This window comes from Erythrolamprus reginae, chromosome 1 (assembly GCF_031021105.1).
Source record: "Erythrolamprus reginae isolate rEryReg1 chromosome 1, rEryReg1.hap1, whole genome shotgun sequence".
NCBI lineage: Eukaryota > Metazoa > Chordata > Lepidosauria > Squamata > Dipsadidae > Erythrolamprus > Erythrolamprus reginae.
In genome coordinates this window covers 271,000,530-271,028,198 of record NC_091950.1, presented here as the reverse complement: position 1 = coordinate 271,028,198, position 27,669 = coordinate 271,000,530, and the positions used below count along the sequence as shown (strand labels likewise).

The window sequence follows — 27,669 nt, the reverse complement described above, 5'->3', positions numbered from 1 at the left end:
ATTTCTTTTATTTATTTATTCTTCATAATAGATGATCAAATGGAACATAAAACAGGTAAACACCAAGGGCAGTACTTGTGGGTACCATGATGAGAATCCAGGGCTTGAAGGGGCATGCTCAGCAGTAGAACTAGCTCATGAACCTGCTCATTTTGGTTAAAAAGTCTATTTAAAATATCAGCGCTGATTAGATAGGACTCTGGCGATGCTGTATCATTCTGCAAAAAAGGGAAACATCCTTAACAGAAAGACAAAAGAGAGATGGGTTTGCAAAATAATAATTCATATGCAAATTTAGAAAGATTCTACAGTGGTACCTCAAGATACGAACCCTTCGTCTTACGAACAACTCGAGATACGAACCCGGGGTTCAGAAAAAATTTGCCTCTTCTTATGAACTTTTTTCGTGTTACGAATGCCAAACCCGAACTTCCGGGTTCGGCATTCGCGAGGCTGTTGGGAAGCCCCCCGGCTGTTTTAAAAGGTGACAGCCGGGCGGCGGGGCTTCCCAGCAGCCTCCGAACGCCGAACCCGGAAGTTCGGGTTTGGCGTTCGTAACACGAAAAAAGTTCGTAAGAAGAGGCAATTTTTTTCTGAACTGTTCGGAGGCTGCTGGGAAGCCGCACGGCTGTTTTAAAAGGTGACAGCCAGGCTGGGGGGCTTCCCGAACGCGGAAGTTCGGGTTTGGCGTTTGGCTTCGGGAAGCTGCTGGGAAACCGCGCGGCTGTTTTAAAAGGTCACAGCCGGGCTGGGGGGCTTCCCAGCAACCTCCCGAACCCCGAACTTTTGCCGAACTTCCGGGTTCGGGGTTCAGGAGGTTGCTGGGAAGCCCCCCAGCCTGGCTGTGACCTTTTAAAACAGCCGCGCGGCTTCTCAGCAGCCTCCGAACTCTGAACGCCAAACCTGAACTTCCGCATTCAGCGTTCGGAGGCTGCTGGGAAGCCGCGCGGCTGTTTTAAAAAATGACAGCCGGGCTGGGGGGCTTCCCAGGAACCTCCTGAACCCCGAACCCGGAAGTTCAGCAAAAGTTTGGGGTTCGGGAGGTTGCTAGGAAGCCCCCCAGCCCGGCTGTGACTTTTTAAAACAGCCGCGCGGCTTCCCAGCCGTCTCCCGAAGCTGAACTCCAAACCCGAACTTCCGCGTTCGGCGTTCGGAGGCTGCTGGGAAGCCCCGCCACCCGGCTGTCACCTTTTAAAACAGCCTGGGGGCTTCTTGGTGGCCTCCCAAACGCCGAACCTGGAAGTTCAGGTTTGGCGTTCGGCGTTCGGGAGGTCGCTGAGAAGCCCCCAGGCTGTTTTAAAAGGTGACAGCCGGGCGGCAGCGGTTTTTTTTGCGGGGTTTTTTTTGGTTGCATGGATTAATTGACTTTACATTGTTTCCTATGGGAAACAATGTTTCGTCTTACGAACCTTTCGTCTTACGAACCTCCCCCTGGAACCAATTAGGTTCGTAAGACGAGGTATGACTGTATTTAGTTTGAACAAAATATGTGTTATCAGAGTGAGGGAGATTGTTTATTTATTTATTTATTTATTTTGTCCAATACACAATGCGGGTTTTAGTGGGTATATATATATACACATAGTAAAATACATGATGAAGGTTATAGAGGAGATACTCATAGTAAAATATATCTATGAAAGAATAGAAAAGAAGGTATAGTAATAGAACATATCAATGAAAGAATAGAAGAACAGATATAGGAATAGAAGAAAGGTATAGGAGATATAGGAGAGCAACAGGACAGGGGACGGAAGGCACTCTAGTGCACTTGTACTCGCCCCTTACTGACCTCTTAGGAATCTGGATAGGTCAACCATAGATAATCTAAGGGTAAAGTGTTGGGGGTTTGGGGATGACACTATGGAGTCCGGTAATGAGTTCCACGCTTCGACAACTCGGTTACTGAAGTCATATTTTTTACAGTCAAGTTTGGAGCAGTTAATATTAAGTTTAAATCTGTTGTGTGCTCTTGTGTTGTTGTGGTTGAAGCTGAAGTAGTCGCCAACAGGCAGGACGTTGCAGCATATGATCTTGTGGGCAATACTTAGATCTTGTTTAAGGCATCTTAGTTCTAAACATTCTAGGCCCAGGATTGAAAGTCTAGTCTCATAGGGTATTCTATTTCGAGTGGAGGAGTAAAGGGCTCTTCTGGTGAAGTATCTTTGGAAATTTTCAAGGGTGTTAATGTCTGAGATGCGATATGGGTTCCAAACAGATGAGCTGTATTCGAGGATGGGTCTGGCAAAGGTTTTGTAAGCTCTGGTAAGTAGTGTGAGATTGCCAGAGCAGAAGCTACGTAGGATTAGGTTTACAACTTTTTGTAAACCTAAACCTACGTAGCTGAGCTACATAGCTGTGCTGAGGTTCCTTTTTGCGTGCCTGTCCTTTCAGAAGTTCATGGTTGATGAATAACTTCAGCCCCTGATCCGTTCTTCCTTAGCGTAGCTCTTTATCTTTACAAAGTTTAGTCTGGACAGCTGTTCAAATAGGAGATGCCATTAAAGACAGTATTGTAAAAGACAGTGCCTAGCTTAGCTTACCTCCTCCATAGGGGGATGATCCAACTGACATGGAACATTTATTCTTCTAAACATCTACACAGTGTGTAAATTCAGGTCAGCCCTGATCAAAGCCACTATCACCTCTGTAACTATCTTGGCCACTCTATCCACCCAACCCACAAGTCTGGAAAAAGAAAATAGGATATTGGTTTGGATTGAGAACAGAGAGGTGGTTCCTAATACCGGCGTGTCTGTTTTCAGCCTCTACCCGGAGTCTTTTTTCTCCTAGTGGTTGGAAGGTTGAACAATTCATCTCTTGTATTCAAGCTGTCCAGTGAGGTTGCCAGAAGGAAAATTCACAGGTATCCAATTTTCCAATTTCATCATGTAAATGATTAGTTCAGTTAAGATGAGCAAATGCAAGAATTACACGCACAATTTAGAGGACTAGTTTTGAAAAATACTTGCTGCCCTGAACCATGAATAAAGGAAGCCAAGTTTAATTTAGCTGCAACAAGGGGTATACTATACGGCTCAGCTGTATTTATTTTTAGAGAACCAAGAGCTACATTTACATTCTTAATCTATATGCAGTATATAGGACCTCCTGTGTTTGAATTGGGATGTGAAGCCATGAATGAACTTTTAAGATGAGATTTGCTACATCCATGCTCCTCACCATGAGTAATTTTTAATGCAAATATTCCATTAGGAAAAAATGGGTAAAATAATAATTTTGGACTTGGTTTCCAGAAAGAACTATGAACTACATACTGTATCTAAAATATTTAACACATTTAGAAAATACAGGTAATCCTCAACTTATAACAGTTTTCTTAGTGATTGTTCAAAGTTACGACGGTACTGAAAAAAATGACTTATTATCATTTTCCATACTTATATGACCATTGCAGCATGCCCATGGTCACCTGGTATACATTTGGATGCTTGAAATTGACTCATGTTCATGATGGTTGCAGGAGCCTGGGGTTATGTGACAAGCATAGTCAATGGAGAAAGCAGATTCACTTAACAACCATGTTACTAATTTAACAACTGCAGTGATTCACTTAACAACATGGCAAGAAAAGTTATAAAATGTGGCAAACTCACTTAGCAACATACATTTTGGGCTCAATTGTGATTGTACGTTGAGGACTACCTGTATTTTTCCTTCTAACGTATTTAGATTGTTTGGATTTTTGGTGTGGTTTTCATAGAATTATTCAGAAAATCAAAATAATGTACAGTGTTTCCTTGACTTTCGTGGGTCCGACATTCACGAAAAGTCTATACCATGGTTTTTTCAAAAAGATTAATTAAAAAATACTTCATGGGTTTTTTTCTACACTATGTTTTTTCCCGCCCAATATGTCATTGCCAAACTTTTGTCCGCCATTGCTGATTGGCCAAAATCATAACATAACATAACATAACATAACATAACATAACATAACATAACATAAATAATTATGTTAATAATTATCAGGATCATTAAGTATCTTCTTCAACGGTGAGTACCAGTAATAATGGTGATTAATAATCTAAAGGTTATTAAGGAAATGGGAAATTGTAATTTAGCAGTTTAAAGTGTTAGGGGATGTCCTGAAATACTGTTCATATCCAAAAATAGTGTAATTACTTTCGCATCTCTACTTCGCGGAAATTTGACTTTCGCGGGCGGTCTTGGAACGCATCCTCTGCAAAAGTCAAGGGACAGCTTCCCCCCCCCCCGCACAAATAATGAAAAAAAAAAGTATTTCAAAATACTATCAGTCTATTCTAAAGTTTAATTTTTATGGGTTTTCTCATTATTGTCTATACTTTGCATACAACTATTAGAATTTCTGTTGCACCTGAAACACTTACATGCTCATAGAATTAAACTGTGGGAGATGAAATCGCTTAATATATCAAGTCTATAGAAATAGGATTTTTTTTTATAAATGTCTGGGTTTATTAATGCCAACACAAAATTATTTTGGAGAAATTAATTTGAAGTGCTGAAATTTAATTAGTTTATGGATCACTGCCTTTCATTTCTAACATGTAATGTCATATGCAGCAGTGGGTTTTAAAACCCTTTACTACTGGTTCCCGCATGCGCAAGGCTTCTAGGCAGGTGCAGAGGCATCCCGGGTGAGTGGGCAGAGCCTCCTGCCCCTGGCGCTACTGATTCTTAGAACTGGGGTGAACCCGGAGCAACCCACCATTGATCATATTTGGATTGTCCAATTTGCTGTGCTACAGTCAGAATCAATGTTTTACTGGCATAGTTAATCCCAATGACAATTTTCATGCATTTTTATTTACTCTTCCTTTCTATACTAGGGATGCGGACCTGTTCCTATTAGATTCAAAACGGGCTCAAGCTTCTCATATTGGCTGGCTTGTGTTTGATATCACTGTGACCAGCAACCACTGGGTTATTGACCCACAGAATAATTTAGGGTTGCAGCTCTGTGCAGAGATTGCAGATGGTAAGTTGCATGTGTCTGTCACATTTCACATGAATCTGTTTGAAATTATTATGCTGTTTACATGCTCATAAACTGCACAGAACTCACAAACATTTTGAATCCTCTGGGTTGGATGATAACATTTTGATCATATACACTAAATCTGTGGGTGCTATGAAATGTTTTTACATGTAGGTATATACCTGATAAACTAAAATAAAAGGAAAAAGAGGCTGATGGTAGCAACCGTCACATTTACTGCTGATCTCTGTAGTCATGTTAACTGAAGTGGTCTCAGATATAGAAAATTCCAATTTGGTCCATTTGGAGAATGTAACCTGCATATGGGAATCTTTGCCATGCTAGGTTTAGGCGTTCCCAGCCTCCATGATTGTCAAGATGCTGCCTTATTTTATCATTAGCTTGACACATATGGGCTTAGATTGGAGAAGTCCAACTTTGCAACTTTAGGACCAGTGGACTTCAACCCCTAGAATTCTCCAACCAGCCATTCTGGGGAATTCTGGGAGTTGAAGTCTACAAGTTTTAAAGTTGCAAAAGATGGATATTGGTGGCTTAGATAGTGCTATGGACAGAAGAAAAAGAGTGCTGATTTATGGGGAGAGTCATTTATTTCATTAACATGGGTAGACCACTTATGTTGTGTTGCTGATGGAAGGAAGGTGTTAAATTTCCCTGGTTTTTAGTACCAGGGAAATACTTGGTTTTACTCAAGCATTCAGTATATTCTGGCCATTGGTCCTCCCAAAATTGTCTAGTATTGTATTACAGCTATTGCTCTTTAATCCTTTAAGCGATCATCTATTTTTATTTTATGTGCATGTTTTATTCTTTCTGATTTATGGATTAAAGCAGATCCTGAGATCTGTAGGATAATAAGTATTGTAGGTGTAAATGTTTAAGAAAAATGAATAGATAATCTTTGAACAAATTTTCTATTAGTGATTAAAATAACATAAGAAACACAGAAACAGATTCTACTGAGATGTATCTAATGTGTGAAGAATTAAATAGTGCTGATTTTCGCAAGCATGTGTTCAGGCTCCATACAATGTAATCTGCACCTTAGTATAATTCTGATTCATTTGCAATGTGCCAGCAACAAACCTAGGAACTGTTTCTCTTAGCTCTAGTTCTTCCAACACCCTAGGCCTTGTTTTACTTAGTTGATTATGAGGCTGGATTGAATCTTCTTGTTGAACTAAATTATGTTCCTTTTGGATTTTAATTGGGCCTACAATTTTTAATTTTAAAAGAGATAAAAGGGATAAAAAGATTGTTTGAAATTGCAATATGTTGGAAAACATGTAGAAAATAAAATTAGAGTATGAAAAACATACCTGCTCATCATAGTTTTGCATTTTCTTCTTGATAAAAACAAAAACAAAAAAATGAGCCAATATGATATTGAAATCCATTTTTTTCCTTTGAAAATGGAATTTGGTATCAGAGACATCATTTCTGCATGAAATATGGCTGATTTTATGCTAAAACATATTTTCTATTGAATTGTAGGTCTAAAGAGCAACATAACACATATGGAGTCTGTCAACATATAACTTATAGTTTCCCTAGGGCTGTGCTAAATTAAGAAAGAATCATGTGTTTTCTAATACTCTTTTATAAATGTCTGCATATATCTTTGTAGTGGTCCACTGGGTTCTATTATATGTGCACTTTAGGCTGAAGGCAGTTGTGATTTTACATGAGAAACCATCACTTCCAACTGATACAGAAGAAGGTGAGAGGTCAGCTGATGAATGGAAGTGTTAAAATATATGCAGATGTACAAACCATCTGAAAAAGACTCTTGTATTATTTTTTCCATGTGCAGCTTTTGATATAGTCCCATTGTTTTAGCACCTGTAATGTATGATTTAAAAAGAAAACTGATTCTACATCTAATTATAGATGATTTGTGTGTCGGATCAGATTTGGCTCTGAGTTTCAAAGTATGTGAACTGTATCTATGGCATGAGCATTTAAGTTTGTCTGGCTGGTCATTTCTCACAAATGACTTATGTATCATCTACATTCTTCCAATTTCTATCCGTAACATTCATGAGGACAGGCTTTATATCACTTCAGTGATGGCTAAGTGATGAACATAGTATAAGTCACTAGGTGCAAAATAGCTAAAATTGTATCAGTTTCCCTGGGGAATGCTCTTACTATGAAATTTTAGTTTTTCCTCTGGCCTCTTGGTAGTGATTTATGTGCAAGGCACCACCTTAAGACATTTGTGGATTGTTAAGTCTGAGAGCTGTGTCTTGTTGCTTGTTTTATTTGGCTTATGGCTTTCTATTTCTGCATACTTCAGAATAGAATGGAGTGGAGTGGAATGGAATGGAATGGAGTAGAGTAGAGTAGAGTAGAGTAGAGTAGAGTAGAGTAGAGTAGAGTAGAATAGAATAGAACAGAACAGAATTCTTTATTGACCAAGTATGATTGGATAAGGAATTTGTCTTTGGTGCATATGCTGTCACTGTACTGTTGTCCCTTCTAATAATTAATCATATGTTTCTTTGTTTGTTTTTAAAACCATACCAGTGTGTCTGTATTCTTCCATTTTGAGTATTTACCATATCCCACCAAGTTGGCATTCTATCTTTCTCATTTATTATACATAACAAATTACTTTCCATCTCTGTTAAATGTATTTCTGACTTTCTATAGGTAGTCCTCATTTAGCAACCACTCATTCAGTTTGAACATGTAACCATGCTGAAACAGTGGTATTTATGAACAATCCTCAAAATTCTGGCCACTGCAGCAATCCCACAATCATGTGATTTTTAGCCCAGATTTCCAGTCGTCATAGTGTCCTTTGGTCGTGTGATTGCAAGTTGCAGCCTTCTGTCTGCCAGAAGCAAAGTCAACAGGGAAGTCAACTGGTAATTGGAAATTGTAATTACATGAGACCCTTGCTTAACAACTTTTGGTGATTCACTTAACGACAACAATTGGGGCTGCTGGAATGATTACTTCACAACTTTTCGCTTAGCAATGAAAATTCTAGTCCTATGTCCTTTTTTTAAAAAGCAAGGATTACCTATATATGAAATCATGTTTAAATATTCAAAGACATAGCCAAAGACATAGCCCAAGATTCAAAGACATAGCCCTGATTTTCTTAATATAGAGCAGTGTTTCCCAACCTTGGCCACTTGAAGATATTTGGACTTCAACTCCCAGAATTCCCCAGCCAGCGGATGCTGGCTGGGGAATTCTGGGAGTTGAAGTCCAAATATCTTCAAGTGGCCAAGGTTGGGAAACACTGATATAGAGGACAGAATGCAAATGCTGTAGTCCATATAAGAAATAATTATGGGGATATGAGACCTAACTTCATATCATACACCAGAAAATTTAATGTGTTTGGTAAAACAGAAAGCAGCAACATTTCAACTTTGAAAAGAAGTATACAATATCTGTTTCAAAGAGTTGTACCTCTTTCTGTTTCTGCAATAAAATAATCATGAAGGGATCTTATTTATTCCACTTGTCATCGTATCTTCATAATTATTACAATGAAATCCAATTGGAATCAAAAGAAACCTTATAACAATTCATTCACAGTGGAAGTATATTATATTAAAAGGTTTGTATTTCAAGAATACATTTGGTGACATGATTGCAACATTTTTACATTTTGAACAATATATCTTGCTGTACTGAAGGAATGTGTACAGTAAAACATTCTGAAATGTTCATAAATCTTTCAGAAGGATTACATTACATAGCTTTTGAAATATCAGTGTCAACATGTACGGATAAAACCACAAAACAACTCTGTCATATTAATATAATGTAATTCTGACTTCAGAGAGAAAAAAATACCTACTTTTTTTTTAAAAATCAGTTTTGGCAATAGTTATGATTAGCTTTTCTTTTTTGCTTTTAATCCAAAGTGAATTAATTCTCAGTATGGGTTCATGTTTGAGACTTTGAGGCAGGCATAGAAATGAGGTATGGTTTCATGGAGTCCTCATTTCATATGGAAATTTATTATTATTTATTATTATTTATTGGATTTGTATGCCACCCCTCTCCGTAGACTTGGAGGGATATGAGAAGGTATAAAGGTCCAATCCATACAATCTGTCCCTCCACCCATTTTAGGTGGACAAGTTGCCCTTTATATTTTACTCTATTCACTTGGGCACAGACATGCCTGTAGAATAGAATAGAATTCTTTATTGGTCAAGTGTGAGTGGACATACAAAGAATTTGTAATTGGGACATATGCTTTCAGTGTACATAAAAGAAAATATACATTTGTCAAGAGTCATGAGGTACAACATTTAATGATTGTCATGGGGTCAAATATATGTATATGTGGAAATAAATCTTAACAACTGTAGATGAAAGTAAATTTAAAATTTTCTTAATATAGAGCAGTGTTTCCCAACCTTGGCCACTTGAAGATATTTGGACTTCAACTCCCAGAATTCCCCAGCCAGCGGAATTCTGGGAGTTGAAGTCCAAATATCTTCAAGTGGCCAAGGTTGGGAAACACTGATATAGAGGACAGAATGCAAATGCTGTAGTCCATATAAGAAATAATTATGGTACAGTGGTACCTCTACTTAAAAATGCCTCTATTTAAGAACTTTTCTAGATAAGAACCGGGTGTTCAAGAATTTTTTTTGCCTCTACTTAAGAACCATTTTCCACTTAAGAACCTGAGCCTGGAAAAATTTTCCAGGAAATTTGAGAGTGGCATGAAGGCTCAGCCAGTTTCCTGCCAATCCCCCTTTAATCCCGGTCATTTTGGGCTGCCAGAGGAGCCTTTTGATGGCGCTTAAGGAGGCTTTGGCAGTCCAGAGTGAACGAAGTATTTTCCTTTCTCTGGGCGCTTGGACAGGGAATAAACCTCTGCCAGCACCCAGAGAAAAGAAACGCTCCCTTCACTTTGGGCAGCCGAGGAGTCACCACAGTGAAGAAAAGGCGCTGGCTACAATGTGAGTGAGTGAGAAGAGAGGGGAGCCCTTCAGCATGGGAAGGAAGAGGCAGCAGGTAGCAGCAGCAGCAGCCAGTGTATGGGAGGCAGCCTCGCACCGGGTGCATGGGATGTGTGTGCTCCTCCTCGCTGTCTCAGAGTCCCTCTTTTTTTTAAGCCTTAAAGTTTTTGATTTTTTTTTATTCCCCTTGCCTCACCTTCTTCCTTCTGCAGCGACTGCCCTCCTCCTCTTCTCCCTCCTACTCCTCCCACCCAAATTCCAAGCTTTTATTTTTTTTCCTAATGGGTTTGCACGCATTATTTGCTTTTACATTGATTCCTAGGAAAAAAAATTGCTTCTACTTAAGAACGTTTCTACTCAAGAACCTGGTCATGGAATGAATTAAGTTCTTAAGTAGAGGTACCACTGTATATAACTCGGAGTTATAAGCCTTTACAGCAAAACTACTACAGCATTTAAACCAGAATTATTCCACTGATCTCAATGTCCTCCAAAATCTTCCCATTCCTCCTTCCCACTCATCTACACGTTTCTGGCTTTTACTATCTGGAGAGCTTTTCAGTCATGGGAAACCATAGATTGTATTAGTAGCTGCTGTTCTTCTGGACTCCATTTCAAATGTACAAGAAGTAACCTTTTTTTGTATATGTTTTGTTTACAGTTTTCTTTTAACAACCAACATATTTTGTGGACAGTGTAATGACTGGATCATTACATTTCTTTAAACATGATGCTAACAATAATAATACTATTACATATACATAGTTTTTATCTTCTAACCTTAACATGCTCATTATAATCATAATATATTCGTTTATGTATTAATATGCATAACACTTTCCCCCAATTTGTACTTATTCCCTCCCTACAAACAGTACTGTACTCCCTTTATAATTCTTTATCGATTTCTCCAAAAATATATTTCAACATCCATTACATTTCTTCATACAATGTATTTGTTGACTCCTACTAAGTCCCCAATGTTTGAATATTACACAAATTCTACCATATTTCCAATATCTGTTTTCTATAAACACCAATAAAACCATTTATTAATAACATTGAATTGGGTCCCCTGAATTTGTACATATTTGCTATAAATCCCATTATATTTTTTGCACACTGTTTTATCATATTAACACATTAATTACAATCTTCCACCTCCAACCTTAGTATATTTACGGTTATAGTAAATTCTATTACATATCTATATCTATATCTATCTGTTACTATTTCCCCAGTTTATATTTTCTATTTGTTTCTATTAGTTTGAATACAATCACATTATTACAGGATATTATGTCTCTATTCATCAGCTCTCAGCCTTTTTAGAATGTCATCACATGGACTTTTGGGTGATTCTTCTATATTTCTCTCTTGGGATTCTATATTTCTTTCTAATATTTTTACATAGACTGAATGTTCCCTCTGCCGTATCCTTTATCTTCTTCTGCTGCATCATTTCTCAATCTGAGTATTGTATTGACATTTCTGTATTAGCAAAAACTTCAGAAGAGGAGTAATAATTTCTGACAGTCTCAAAATGGGTGAACAGTGCGGTCAGGCGGTAGGAAAAGCAAGTAGAATGCTTGGCTGCATAGCTAGAGGTATAACAAGCAGGAAGAGGTAGATTGTGATCCCGCTATGTAGAGCGCTGGTGAGACCACATTTGGAATACTGTGTTCAGTTCTGGAGACCTCGCCTACAAAAAGATATTGACAAGATTGAACGGGTCCAAAGAAGGGCTACAAGAATGGTGGAAGGTCTTAAGCATAAAACGTATCAGGAAAGACTTAATGAACTCAATCTATATAGTCTGGAGGACAAAAGGAAAAGGGGGGACATGATGAAAACATTTAACCATGGTGTTCTGTTCGGGTCTGTGAGTCCCGAAATCAAAATTTGAGACCCTGTAAAAAAATTTCCCTGCATATCTGAAACTTGAAATTTCATAACTTTGCATCATTTCAGGGGTTCTCTCTATGACAATTTTGGGGGTGGGGTGGGGGGCTTCTTTCTTGCTGAAAAAAATAGGCCTAAAGTTCTGTTCCCAGGTCACCCTGACCCGGCCTGAAAATTCTTCATTTGAGGTGCTTATGTTTGGTCAATTTGAAAACTATTCCCAAACCATTCACATTTAAAACCATTATAATACACTCATTCATAATATACAAAAATAACCCTTTCCCCCTCTTGTTTTGCTCCTGGTTTACTTATTTTCCCCTTCTTCACCCCAATCACCTGCCCCAAAGTGCCTCCCCCCACTGCTCCATTGTCCAATCATGAGACACCTCTGCTGATTATGTTCCTATATTGCTGAGCTCCACTTGGAACCACTTTTTAATATATTTTGGGGGGGGGGGGACCCTCCCACCCTCCTTTAATTAACATTGAATGATACCTTCTTTTACTTTTTTTCTCCATTTCCCCTCCCCCAAAGAGAATAAAAATTAACAATAGTTTCTGGAAACATCTCCAAAAGGAGGCAACAGAGTCAGTTTCAACTCTTCACTTCTTTGCTTTCCTGTCGTGCTAGGCTCTTGGTTTTCTCTTCTGCTCCTTTCTAATAGCCTCCACCTGCTCCAGCAACTCCTTCAACTGCTCCTCCCTTTCCCTTTCCTCCTCATCTGGGGTACCATGAGTGCTGGAATACTCTTCTCCTCCTTCTGCTCCTTGTGGCTCTCCATCTGCTCCGCTTTCTCTGAACTCGATACCCAGTTGGTTCAATAGTACCTTCCCCTCCTCCAATGATCATGCTTTGAACATCTTATTTTCCTGGAACACCAAAATAGTAGCGGGGAAAGTCCAGGTAAACTTTACTCCACTTTGATATAAATGGCTTGAGATTGGGCGTAAAGCAGCTCTCACTTTCAAAGTTTCCCTGGAGAGATCTCTGAGGACTCTTATCATAGAAACATAGAAACATAGAAGTCTGACGGCAGAAAAAGACCTCATGGTCCATCTAGTCTGCCCTTATACTATTTTCTGTATTTTATCTTTGGATGGATATATGTTTATCCCAGGCATGTTTAAATTCAGTTACTGTGGATTTATCTACCACATCTGCTGGAAGTTTGTTCCAAGGATCTACTACTCTTTCAGTAAAATAATATTTTCTCATGTTGCTTTTGATCTTTCCCCCAACTAACTTCATATTGTGTCCCCTTGTTCTTGTGTTCACTTTCCTATTAAAAATACTTCCCTCCTGGACCTTATTTAACCCTTTAATATATTTAAATGTTTCGATCATGTCCCCCCTTTTCCTTCTGTCCTCCAGACTATACAGATTGAGTTCATTAAGTCTTTCCTGATAAGTTTTATGCTTAAGACCTTCCACCATTCTTGTAGCCCGTCTTTGGACCCGTTCAATTTTGTCAATATCTTTTTGTAGGTGAGGTCTCCAGAACTGAACACAGTATTCCAAATGTGGTCTCACCAGCATTCTATATAGTGGGATCATAATCTCCCTCTTCCTGCCTGTTATACCTCTAGCTATGCAGCCAAGCATCCTACTTGCTTTCCCTACCACCTGACTGCACTGTTCACCCATTTTGAGACTGTCAGAAATCACTACCCCTAAATTCTTCTCTTCTGAAGTTTTTGCTAACACAGAACTGCCAATACAATACTCAGATTTCCATCTTGATTAATCAATAAGTAAAGACTTTGATTATGAAACAGCTAACTTTGGAGGAGTGTTGAGATCTTTCAAATAATTCTGAATTAAGTTATTCAGTAGTTATACTGTAAGCTTTATGATTCTAAGTTGTGTGATTCTGAGTGTACTGCCAACTATAGGAGTGGTGGGCCCTTTTATGACATATGGACTTCAACTCGCAGAATTTCTGAGCCAGCCATGCTTAGTTGAAGTCCACAAGTCAAAAATGGGCCATAATTGCTCCCTCCCTCCAATCTAGTTATACTCTGGTTTCTCTTTAGATCATATAAATCTTTCACCTTTAGATTGTATCTACGTTTTTGAGATTTCTTTCCACATTCACAGAAACATACACTCAAAATTAAAATAGAAGCCTTGGATATAATTGTAAAGCAAGATATTTTTTTTTAAAAAAAAAATCTACCTTGGCTTTTCAAAAGACCAAGTAAACACAAGATAGAGAGCCACATAAATTGCTTTATGTTTAATGGCTGTTTAAGAGTACCTCTAAGTATCTCAAGGATTTATATAAACTATTATTTGTAGGATCTTCGTTGTTATCTTATTGCTAACCCATTATTATTTTAAATGGAGTTTACATTACATTAAAGGCTTTTTATTCCTTGTTATTGCTTATCACACAATATATACTTATTTAGAGTACTTAACATTGCTCATGTATTTACTCTATTTTCTAATAACTCTTCTGAGAAAATGTTGATTTTTTTATATATAGCAGTGTTAGGCAACCCCTCATCTGTGGATTACCAAATTGTTATACTAATATGCCACTGAGTAATCACATTGTAGTTTTCTATTGTTTTTCTGTTTGGAAGAGTGTGTTGATCAGGATATCAATTATGACTTTTTAAAACTGAAAACTGCACCAAAAGAAAACAAAAATAGAAGGAAGGAAGCCAAAAAGGAATGCAATTATTCAGTCTCTAAGCATACATTTCTGCACACCTACCTTTATCTTACATTCTTTGTAGAATTTCCCTTGTTCCCCCAAATTAACAATTGTCTGAATACATGCTTGGTTATTCTGCTCCTAAGTTTACTTTTCATTAAAAAAAAACTTTTCAGTTATCTGTCATTAGATACATTTTAACCCAATTTCAAAGTGCTACATCTGAATAAACACACTGTAAAAGTGTTTATATACTGAAGTGGGTCAATTCAAGGTATGGTATTTGGCTGAGACTTCTAATCTCTCCCTGTCTCCCCTGTGAAAGGACTGCTAGGAAAGAGCTGAATTAATGCATTTGTTGCAGTGGAAAGTAGAATGGAAACTGCTTTAACCGCAAATCAAACTGCCTCTTTCATTGATGCCCATGATAAGATGTTTCTCTCAAAAATATAAGCCCTGGCAAAGAGCCACCGTGAGTCTGCCTGTAAAAAGGGAAGCCTAGGGCTAAGTTGAGTAAGGCTTACTCCTAGGACTATTTGTAAGTTATTTTTTTCAGAATAACAAAACAACAGAATAACAGAGAAAAATAATAGAAGAATAGAGTTGGAAGGGACCTTGGAGGTCTTCTAGTCCAACCTTCTGCTCAAGCAGGAAACCCTCTACTATTTCATACAAAGGGTTGTCTGATCTCTTCTTAAAAAGCTCCAGTGTTGGAGCACTCACAATTTCTGGTGGCATATTATTTCACTGATTAATTGTTCTCACTTTCAGGAAATTTTTCCTTTATTCTAGGTTGGTTCTCTCCTTGATTATGTTCCAACCATTGATTCTTTATCCTGCCTTCAGGTTCTTTAGAGCAGTGTTTCCCAACCTTGGCAACTTGAAAGTATTTGGACTTCAACTCCCAGAATTCCCCAGCCAGCGAATGCTGGCTGGGGAATTCTGGGAGTTGAAGTCCAGATACCTTCAAGTTGCCAAGGTTGGGAAACACTGCTTTAGAGAATAGGTTGTGCCTTTTTTTCCTGACAGTTCCTTAAATATAGGAACACTACTATCATGTCACCCCTAGTTCTTCTTTTCATTAAATTAGACATACCCAATTAAGAACAAGCTTGAGAGCATAACATAGTTGAAAAGATAAAGGCTTTTTCACCAAAAGTTGTCTTTCGTTGATCAGAAGAATTCTACTGAGAGTTGCTGCTCCTAGAAGAATTAAGTTCAGCATTTCTTTACTAACACACTACTATTTAAAGGCTGGGCCATGATAATTCTTCTCTCTGTACAGCTGCCTAGTTTCATATGGCACTGTCTCACTTTCTGAAGGTTCTGCATAATATTGGGAGACATACAATTCTTCAAGATGCCAAAATAAATTTTGTTAAGAGACTGGGGGTTATTTGTTCAACATTCAGATGGATACAACTTCAACGTCTACACGCGGACTTTCCCTTTTCAATTTTTTTCTTTCTTTTTCTACACTTCCTCCCCTTCCCTTCTACCCCCCCCCCCCCCAAATGCCTGGGAGGGGAGTCTCTAATCCGACAAAGTAACTATTCAGTCTCAACTAAACAAATATAATAAAGAAATACACAGATCCCTTGGGATTAAAATCAGAGTCAATCATGTCATATTTTACCCTCGGTTATATATTATTCCTTGAAAGACTGAAGCCTCAGCTGTACTTGAACTTCAGAGTCCTGACAAAAAAATGAGTAATGCCTGAGAATTATTTATGTCTTGAAATGTAAATATATATACACTACCTCCATTTCTTATTTCTCTTTGGGACGTTTTAGGCATACAGGATTCCCAATTTATTTTCCTCAGTTTGTAAAAACAGAATGATCTGAGCTTTTTGCCCAGCTAACGTATTTATCACCATAATGTGTAACTACAACAGGGACATTACATAATTCTGGTACTGTAATATCTGCAAAATATGGTATTTTATAGACTCAAACTTTATCTAGAATATTACTCATCCGCTATATGGATTTTGTTTAATGGCAGCTAATTTTATATCTCTTTATTTTGTAGGTCGTAGTATCAGTGTGAAAGCAGCTGGTCTTATAGGCAGGCATGGTCCTCAGTCAAAGCAACCATTCATGGTTGCCTTCTTTAAAGCAAGTGAAGTCCTTTTTCGATCTATTCGAGCTGCCAACCCTAAGAAAAAAAATCAGAATCGCAAGTCCAGCAACTCACAAAATACTTCAAGAATGTCAGGTGTTGCAGGTAAGAGTGACCAAGTACCCTGTTTTATGGAACATGGTCCTATTTAAGAGTAATTTTCTTCAGATAAGCTCTAATTCTGGATGATTAGCTCAAAGTTGGTTTAATTAATAGTTCAGATGCCTAGAGTCAACTGATCTCATCTTTGTGTACCAAGTTACATTTTCTACCCACATTATTCCAATTCATCCAGTAGAATTGAACATATGATAAAAGTAAGTATTGCATTATGTAACAAAAGCCACCCATACCCCTCTTGATTTCTGCATATATATATTTTTTAATGTGTTAGCTCTTTAGTAGATTGGACGATTGAATCGATTGCAGCAGAAAAAAAATCATAAGAAATTTAATTTAATTTCTGCAGCTGACATGATTAAATACCCCTCCATGAAAACAAGTAATTTTTCCAAAAAGAAAGCTAGGGTGTCAGACGAATTTCTGCCCTAGCTTCCTCTATGGTTTTTTATTTCTGGGAACTAGGACTTCATTTATCTGCAAGACAGCGTGTCAACACACAATGTACCGTTTTATCTGCAATCTGAAACAACATAGCCCCATCCAATGATGAAATCTAATTTTTTTTTACTACCGGTTCTGTGGGTGTGGCTTGGAGGGCATGGTGTGGTGTAGTGGGTGTGGCTTGATGGGCATGGCAGGAGAAGTATATTACAAAATCTCCATTCTCATCACAATCTGGGGCCAATCATAGGTGGTATTTGTCGGTTCTCTGAACTATTCAAAATCTCAGCTACTGGTTCTCCAGAACCTGTCAGAACCTGCTGGATTTCACCCCTGGCCCTGTTCTAAATCAGGTTTCTGGTGAGGCTTTCATTACAGAAGTTATATTTGAAAGAATGTACTTAGGTTGCAATGCCTTAAGGCTCACAATTTAAGTAAAATGCATAGACATGTTGTAGCCGCATATCTTACAAATATTTCTCAAATGGCTTGAATGCTTTAGGGTTTTCGGATTGTTTCTGGAAAAATTCTAGACACGAGTCAGTAAAAGTTGGGTATTTAAAATCCCACTGATTTGTATTGAAGACATTTTATACAGTAGGTAACAATGCTTCAAGGTCATGTGATCCTCTTTCTCATTCTTTGCATTTATGCTCTACCTCTCTTCAAGTGGCAAACAGAGAAGAGTACCTTAATTTTATATTTGCAATAAACGGCACTATAAGATGCTTTGGGATGAAACAGAGAGCCTCGTCCAAAAGTCATTCAGTAAGCTGCATGTTTAAGCATGGAAATCTCCAGTCCAATGAACACTACATTATATCAGGTCTCTGCAAAGGAGAAACTCTGTGCCTGGTGGTTATTTTCAAAGAAAAAAATATACACAAGAGAGATTTTGGCAATTTTTTTTTGCTTCTGTGCATGCATAATCTCTCTCTCATGCGCTCCCCTCATGAGATTTTGCTTCTTGGGCAAGTGTGTAGATAATAAAGTTCAAAAAAGGTGAACAACATTTTTACTGAACTGTAGATATGTTGAGTTTGGGTGCGACAAGGAATGGCTGGGAAGGGAGGGCCAGGCAAGGGACCTTTGACATGAGTGACATTGAGTTGGCCGTGCCCACCCAGTCACATGATCACAAAGCCACTCCCACTGTTGCATCACCATCAAACCACACCCACAGAACCAGTAGAAAAAATATAGAACTCACCCTTGATTCAGTACATTCCGTTTTATGTATGGTTTGTTTGGGGTGTATGACTGTTTTTATATTAAGGGTTTTAACTGTTTTTTAATCATTGGATTTGTACTGTGCTTTGCTGTTGTGAGCCACTCTGAGTCTCCAGAGAGGGGCGGCATACACACACACACACACATATTTATATATATATATGTCACATGTTTTTTGCTGAATTTGAAAATTAAGGGAGACTAGGATAGATCTATTTCGGCCTTATTTTGGCCTCATCAGGTAGCCATACCCACTGGGACTTGAACCTGCAACCTTTGCCTTGTAAGGCAGAGAATTATCCTCTAGGCTACAGTATCCAATCCTTTCAGCTCTGTACCAGGGAAGGGTTACATATTTTTGTGTCGAATCACCCTGGTGTATTGAAGGAACATCACAGCTCCTTATTTGCCTCTTGGCCCAACCCAGGGCCATTTCCAAGGCAGTCAGTTTTTTATTGATAGACGACAATTCTATCTGTATGTGTCACATGTTTTTTTTGCTGAATTTGAAAATTAAGGGAGACTAGGATAGATCTATTTCGGCCTTATTTTGGCCTCATCAGCTAGCCATACCCACTGGGACTTGAACCTGCAACCTTTGCCTTGTAAGGCAGAAAATTATCCTCTAGGCTACAGTATCCAAACCTTTCAGCTCTGCACCAGGGAAGGGTTACATATTTTTGTGTCGAATCACAATTTATTTATATAAATAAATAAAACCACTGTTGTCATAAGAACATCTTCCAGGTGAATTTTGAATCTTGTACAGATCACAGCCATACCTTCAGGTGACAGGGGAGGGAGGGACATAGTGCTCATAGGTAGACTCTACTGCTTAAATATTTCTTAAAACAAACCACATCAGATTTAAACAAATCAGTAGAATTTCATTAGAGGCTGGAAGCAGACATTATATTATGAGGTTTATCCAGAAAGAAAGCATGTAGCTCTCGCAGGGGTTGTTCATGGTAGAAGTTGTCATTACTAATGTGTAGCAGGAAGCAGGAAGAGAACAAGCATTGCCAGTGGTCATTAGATCATCGACTGGCATTGTGGTGAAGGTTAGAGATGAGCGTCCTCATTCCGTTTCCTGCCAAGTGCAAAGTGCGTGCTGTAATACGCTACCTGAATGCTAAGGGCATGAATGCTGCTGAGATTCATTGCAAAATCATTTCAGTTTATGGAGAGGTGACTCTCACACCCAGTGACTATCATCTGTTCAATAAATTGAAGGAACACCTTGGTGGAAACCACTTTTCCGACGACGATGAGGTGGAAATAGAAGTGATGAACTGGCTGAAAAAGGTGGCAGGAGATTCTATGACACAGGCATCAAAAAACCCATCCCACGGATGACAAAATGTATTGAACTGAATGGTTATTATGTGGAAAAATAATGTAGTATCTATGCTACAATCCATGTAACTTTTATTAAAATATATTCGTTCTTTGTATTTTAAAAAAATCTTGTAACCTTCCTTTCTGGATAACCCTCGTAGATACTGTCTTGTGAGTGTAGGAGCATATGAGTATGACTATGAATTAAATATGAATATATATGACTGGCAGTGGAATTCTGGGAATTATTGTCCACCAGTCTTAAAGTCACAGTGTTTGGATACACCTGCTCTAAACCTTCAAGTAGCCACAGGACAAACTTTGGGGTTTGTTGAAATTCTTATTAAAAGCAGGATATACTTTTCACTGCAAAGTATCAAAAATCAGAAAGATTTTAACAATACTGTGACTGTGACTCTCCCAGCAAAACAACAACAATGTGTGTTGTTGCTCATTGTAGGAATCATTACAACAGATTATTGAATGAGTAAAATCACATTGTATCTAAAAGTAAGGTGGAGATCCAGTCAGACCATTAAATTATTGAAAAATGCCCACGTGTTAAATGCTGAAAGTATGTACCATTTTACATTCTACGGAACATGTTTCTTAATCTTTTAAGAAGATTTACTTTAAGATGCGCAGACTTCAATTCCTAGAATTCCTCAGCCATGAAATCCACACATCTTAAAGTAGCCAAAATTGAGAATTATTGCTAGAATGCTTATATCATCTGCACCAGCTATAATTCCTGTGAAAGGACCAGGAAAGGAATGGGGTGGGATTGGTATGATGTAGAGCAGTGTTTCCCAACCTTGGCAACTTGAAGATATCTGGACTTCAACTCCCACAATTCCCCAGCCAGCATTCGCTGGCTGGGGAATTCTGGGAGTTGAAGTCCAAATATCTTCAAGTTGCCAAGGCTGGGAAACACTGATGTAGATCATAGATCCAAACCCAATCCATCCGTTTTTCAAAAGAAACCAGACAGGATGAAACTCTTATGAATCCATTCCAGCATTGAACAGAATGGCACAAAGTATGCTTTACACAAGACAATAATACTTTCTGAAGGAAAGATTGACTGTTTAAAACCTGAACAAATAACATAGGCTTAATGAATGCTTACAATAAGCAATTGTGCAATGTGCTTTCCCCCACCCTCTGCAGATTATAACACAAGTGAACAGAAGCAAGCTTGCAGAAAACATGAACTCTATGTGAGCTTTCGAGACCTTGGGTGGCAGGTAGAGATGATATTCCATTTTCTGTTCTCCTTTTCCTTCTCTTCATCTATAAATCTATCCTTTAGGTTAGACAAGGTTATGCAAAGGGCAGGAAAAGATAAGGAGGAGGAAGAAAAGTAAGAGAAAATTAATTATGTTTAGTTCGTACTTCCTTCCTGTCTTTTTACCTTACATATTTACACACAGTAATGGGCTGATGCCCCCATTACTGGGGAGGTGACGCAGTGGGCATAGTAAGTTTATGCACTATTTATTGAATACTTAATAGTTTTTTTACTGTCCTTCGTTAGTATGATCCTTAATTAGTTTTAAAATAGGAAATAATTAAATAGTATGTTTTTACCCATAAATGCTTTAATCATTTTATCTAGAACTGAGCTTTTATAGCAATTAAAGAAAATTGAGCTATTTGCCTAATCTGTTATCATACTGAACCTTGTGGGTTTAATACAAAACCTTAAAAGGTTACTGTGCTCCTCAACAAATAATGCTGTCTGTCATTTGTCCTTTTTCTGGCTATTCAAAGAATGTGACTTAATCAACTGAAAAAGAGTCCAAGCACCTATTTGAAAATTTATCGGTAAGCCACTCCCACCCAGTCTCATGATCTTTAAGCCACCCCTGGTCACATGATTGACAAGCCACTCCCACTTGGTCACGTGGCTGGCAAGCCACTCCCACCTGGTCACGTGGCCGACAAGCCACACCCACAAAATTAGCCACACCACAGTGTGACAGTAAAAATTTTGGCAGCCCATCATTACTTGCACACCTCATTCTCACTTCATGTTATGGTTCTCCTGACAAATCCAGTGCTCAGTAATCCAGTAATCTGGAGATTATCATACAGTTTAAACATTACCATGGACAAAACATACTGCTAAAAAAAAAATAAAGGGAACACTTAAACAACAGAATATAACTCCAAGTAAATCAAACTTCTGTGAAATCAAATTGTCCACTTAGGAAGCAACCCTGACAATCAATTTAATTTTGTTGTCAGCACATTCAGCTTTGTACAGAACAAAGTGTTCAATGAGAATATTTCATTAATTCAGATCTAGGATTTGTTATTTGAGTGTTCCCTTTATTTTTTTGAGCAGTGTACTCTTTGCTCTATGGGTGCTGAATCTGCAGAGGAAAAGCAGCAAACAGAAAGGAAAACCGAAGCCACTGCTTTTCTCTTGAACATCGTAGTTTACTCTGTGCTCCACGGCACCTGGAGCAGTACTTAGCTTTCAGAGGCTCAGGACATTCATCACATTATTTACTTACTTACATTTCATAGTCCCTCAAAGAGAAGCTCTGGGCGGTATTTTTGTCTTTATTCAGTTGCTGAGTTGTGTCTGACCCCATGAATAGCAACACACCCTGTCCATTGATTCCCAGAGTTTTCCCAAATTCATGTTTATTATCTATCCATCTCATCCTCTGCCATCTCCTTCTTCTTTTGCCTTAAATCTACATTGCAATATAATGGATAAATAAAGCAACATGTAAAAATTAACATTCAAATTAAATTAGGTTTACATTTGTTAAAATTATAAACTTATGACAATTAAACAGCAAAAGGGTAAAAATCCTAAAATGGCCATTTAATATTGGTTATTACAAGGCAAGGATGGTGATGCACTCTTATAGGTCTAGCCATCCCTATGGTTGTATGATCCTCTGTGCACCCTATCGAAGACCACAAAGGCAAGATTTATTATTCTATTGGCTTATAGCAATGGGTGATTCCAGACTGGTTTACACACTCCCGTTTATAGTTTGAATGATCTTTAAGCCAAACAACTGATGTTTAGTAACAAACTACAGTAAAAACATTTCCTAACACGCTGAAATTTAACATATGAGGTCAACTACTGATTCTTAACTATTGCTGAATATGTACGTTAAGACTGAAACAGTTCTGACCGGCCTGGGCCGATCTTGAAAATGTGAAACAGATTCAGATCTGGTTGGATGGGGTGCCGTCTGAAATTATGAAGGCTTTAAGCTAGGCTGGGATGGATGTTGACTAAATACTCCAGATGAAGGCAATGAAAAGTCACTTTCTTACTATTTGCCAGAAAAACCACATGCACAGATACCTGAAAGATTTCACATATGTTCATATGACATATATACATATGTATGTACAGTGATCCCCCGGGTATTGCGCTCCCAATCATTGCGAAATGGCTATATGGCGATTTTTGAACCCGGAAGTAAAAACACCATCTGCGCATGCGCACCCATTTTTTCTATGGGCACGCATGCGTAGATGGCGCCGGGCAGATCAGCTGCTGGGCGGCTTCCCTGGGTCTTCCCCCTCTTGCTGGCGGGAGGGCGAAGCCCCCCAGCACCCGCTCGCCCGCCGTTCGCCCGGCCACCCGCCGTTCGCCGCTCGCCCGCCCTTCGCCCGGCCACCCGCCGCTCGCTGCTCGCCCGCCCTTCGCCCGGCCACCCGCCGTTCGCCCGGCGTTCGCCCGGCTCACCCGCCGTTCGCCCGGCTCGCCCGCCCTTCGCCGCTCGCCCGCCCTTCGCCCGGCCACCCGCCGTTCGCTCGCTGCTCGCCCGGCCACCCGGGTTCGTTTGGCTTCGGGACATGCCGGCGGTGACGTTTTAAAACAGCCGCGCGGTTTACCAACTGAGTCCCGAAGTTCGCCTTTGACTTCGGGACTCAGTTGGTAAACCGCGCGGCTGTTTTAAAACGTCGCTGTCGGCATGTCCCGAAGCCAAACGAACCCGGGTGGCCGGGTGAGCAGCGAGCCCGCCCTTCGCCCGGCCACCCGCCATTCGTTCGCCGGGTTGGGGGTCCGGGGGGTGCTGGCAAGCCCCCCCATGCCGGCGGCGACATTTTAAAACAACCGCGCGGCTTCCCAATGCGTCCCGAAGACAAACGCGGAAGTTCGCCTTTGACGTTTGTCTTCGGGACTCAGTTGGCAAGCCGTGCGGCTGTTTTAAAACGTCGCCGCCAGCATGGGGGGCTTCCTAGCAGCCCCCCAAACCCAGGTTGGGGGTCCGGGGGGTGCTGGCAAGCCCCCCATGCCAGCGGCGACGTTTTAAAACAGCCGCGCGGCCCCCAATCTTCGGCTCCTCGCTAGCGCTGCGGAAGTAAAAACACCATCTGCGCATGCGCAGATGGTGTTTTTACTTCCGCAGCGCTACTTCGCTAAAACCCGATCATTGCTAGGGGTCCTGGAACGGAACCCTCGCAATGATCGGGGGATCACTGTATTATATATATTACATATGTTATGTCTTGCACAGTAGCTCATCTTGTGAATACAGTCCAGAAAATTGTAGCCCTGTGTCTGAAAGTATGTGGAATTTGGGTGTATAGTGTGATCTAAGTAAATAAACATGATCTAAGTATTGCCCACAAGATCATATGCTGCAACGTCCAGCCTGTCGACTACTTCAGCTTCAACCACAACAACACAGGAGCACACAACAGATACAAGCTTAATATTAACTGCTCCAAATTGGACTGTAAAAAATTAGTAATCGAGTGGTCGAAGCATATAACTCATTACCGGACTCCGTAGTATCTTCCCCTAACCCACAACATTTTACCCTCAGACTATCCACAGTTGACCTCTCCAGATTCCTAAGAGGTCAGTAAGGGGCGTGCATAAGTGCACTAGTGTGCCTCCCGTCTCCTGTCCTATTGTCTCTCCTATATCTCATATATCATATCTACTATTCTTCTATTCTAATCTTATTATACTACTCTCATAATACCCTTCTATTCTCTAATTGATATATTCTATTCCTAAATTTTCACTTCTATTCTTTCTCTAATATATTTTACTCGAGTATAACCTCTATAACCTTCATTGTTGTGTATTGGACAAAATAAACAAATAAAAAATAAATAAAATAAAATTTCAATTTTCAGACATTTTTCAGGGGATTTTTTTTGTTTTATTTTGTTTTTACTAAAACTAAGGGATGACTGAGATGGAAAATTTGGATTTTCAACATTTTCTTTTTATTTTATAGGACTGGATTATAGCTCCAGAGGGTTATGCTGCTTTTTATTGTGACGGAGAATGTTCATTTCCTCTCAATGCTCATATGAACGCCACAAACCATGCCATAGTACAGACACTGGTATGTTTTTATCTGTTTTTATAAATAATAAATATATAACGTTTAGAAATATTTTATAAATAATAAATACAAATATTTATTTATCAATCAATCAGTCAGTCAAATAGTTTTAGTGGAGCTTCATTATCAGGAGTTATAGCATCCTGTCTATACAGAGAAGAACACTGTAAGCAGTGAGGATTTGGGAAGCTTCTATGAATTTTACAATTGTATTTTTTTTGTACTTTCCAGTTTTTCAGTTTAGAAATACAAAACATAAATCAATAAAATAAGTAAATCATTCCTCCTCCTCCTTTAAATCAACCATTACATGATAAAACACTATTCATGGAAAGTGAGAGACTGATGGAGTGAGGTTGGTAGATCCCTCACCCTCAGCTGCCACTTTTCAGTCTAGAACTATGAAAGACAGATTTGTTCAAGGCCACCATGCCTAAGGGAGGACTACAGCCTGGTCTTCCCACTACTAATCCAGCTCCTTAACTACTACAGCATACAGTCTGTTCTGCCGGGCTCTCTGGTAGGAGCCTCCTGAAAATTCAAGGGTACAAATTTCAGACACACACATGTTTGAAAATTCAAAACAATGTTCTTTATCCCAAAAGTCAAAATAAACTAAGCACTCTTTTTGTATTGCAAAGAGCAGTCGTCCCAAAACAACCGGGTAGTCTGTACAATTAACCTTAAGCAGTCATACTCTGACTGTAGATCTGAAGGTCAGCGGTTCAAATCTCATCACCGGCTCAAGGTTGACTCAGCCTTCCATCCTTCCGAGATGGGTAAAATGAGGACCCGGATTGGGGGGCCAATATGCTGGCTTTGTTAAAAAGTGCTATTGCTAACATGTTGTAAGCCGCCCTGAGTCTAAGGAGAAGGGCGGCATAAAAATTGAATGAATGAATGAATGAATGAATGAACGAATAAATAAATAAATAAATAAATAAAGCCACAGGACAAAGTTTGAGGTTTGTTGATATTCTTATCAAAAACGGGATATAATTTTCACTGCAAAGTATTAAAACCAGAAACATTTTAACAACATGACTGTGACTCTCCCAGCAAAACAACAACAACAGTGTGTGTTATTGTTCATTGTAGGAGCCATTACAACAGATTATGGAATGAGTAAAATCACATTGTATCATTTTTGTCTTTGACTTTCAGGTCCACTTGATGTTCCCCGATCACGTCCCAAAGCCTTGTTGCGCTCCAACCAAACTGAATGCCATCTCTGTCCTCTATTTTGATGACAGCTCCAACGTTATTTTGAAAAAGTACAGGAATATGGTGGTGCGATCGTGTGGATGCCACTAGGATTCAATTGCAAAACAGAGCATCACAAAGTGGAAATTATACAGTTATAACAATTAACAGAATTAGAAGGGACCTTGCAGGTCATCTAGTCCAACTCCCTGCCCAAGCAGGAGACTCTACATCTATCTCTACCTAGGATTGAACTCACAGCCTCCTGATTGTGAGGCAAGATCTTCACCTCTAGGCCACAGCAGCTAAAGTTATTCTTGTGTGTTCCTGTTTTTGAGGGTAGAGGAATTGGAGGGATCATTTCACAATATTTCTCCAAGAAGAGGATTGGTTCATTCCAACAGAATCCTGGAGCTGAAGTTTCTCCTGTATGGTGTCCGTCACATCACAAGTTGGGCTGCCACCAGCTGCTTGCCACTCCCCTCCATCCTCTATGGCTTCATTTGTAAGCATCTGGGGAAGTATATCTGGCTGTCACAAAGATCAAGGGGGAAAAAATCTCTGCAGAGGAGATTTATTTAGGGAGATAAGAAAATTAAAAGACAAAAAAAAAAGAACAGGATATTAGGGAACTTAATCCCACTGATGTCACATCTCTTTTCATGTACAGTATAATGTACATAGCAGCTTTTATTTATTTAAAGGTATATCCTTTCTTTTATATGAATGTCATTTCAAATGCTTTATTATATAGGTTTATATTATAAGTAGTAGAACACGGAAGGCAAATTTTTGGTACCCATACTGAGATTTATTTCATTTTATAAAATAAAGCTTTTGTATACTTTGTCTCCACTCTCCCTCCCTCACCTCCTTCCTCTCAAGGTAAAAAATCCAGAACTCCTGTGACTATTTTATATTGTTAAAGGAAATTGAATACATTTGGCTACATTGTGCCAATGAAAACTTTGGCGGGCTATTTATTTAGAGTAAGCACTGAGAACGTTTTTTTTAAAAAAATGCTTAGCTAAACACAATTTTCCTTTTAGAAGTTCTGCCCCATTAGGTAAAGTAAGTTGAACTGTGTTTAAATAAACAAATGGTAGCTAAATGCAGTGGGCTGAAAGATTGCGCATAATTGTTGGGGCTATTTCCTCTAGAGTAATAGCGTAACCGTAGGAACCATAATCTCCTTCCCTTTGCTTGTGGGTTGCAGCTCTTCCTGGGGGCACGGAATTTGGGCATTTTGCCAGTTGCCCATGCCCAAAACTTAGTTCTGACTTGGTGCAATGGGAGAGGGGAGGGGTGGGTGGGAAATAGAGTACAACCTTCTTACCTCAGGT

The 27,669-nt window shown here is 39.1% G+C and overlaps 1 protein-coding gene across 1 annotated transcript in view; it reads left to right on the top strand.

The window, feature by feature from the left end:
- BMP5 (bone morphogenetic protein 5) overlaps nt 1-27,175 on the top strand; it is a 73,806-nt gene extending 46,631 nt beyond the window's left edge. Inside the window, exons 3-7 of the mRNA XM_070733008.1 lie at nt 4,836-4,984; nt 16,554-16,748; nt 20,946-21,022; nt 25,013-25,123; nt 26,288-27,175. Coding sequence (XP_070589109.1) covers nt 4,836-4,984; nt 16,554-16,748; nt 20,946-21,022; nt 25,013-25,123; nt 26,288-26,437 — 682 coding nt within the window. The 3' untranslated portion in view covers nt 26,438-27,175. The remainder of the gene's footprint in view (nt 1-4,835; nt 4,985-16,553; nt 16,749-20,945; nt 21,023-25,012; nt 25,124-26,287) is intronic.
- Nucleotides 27,176-27,669: the final 494 nt, after the last annotated feature.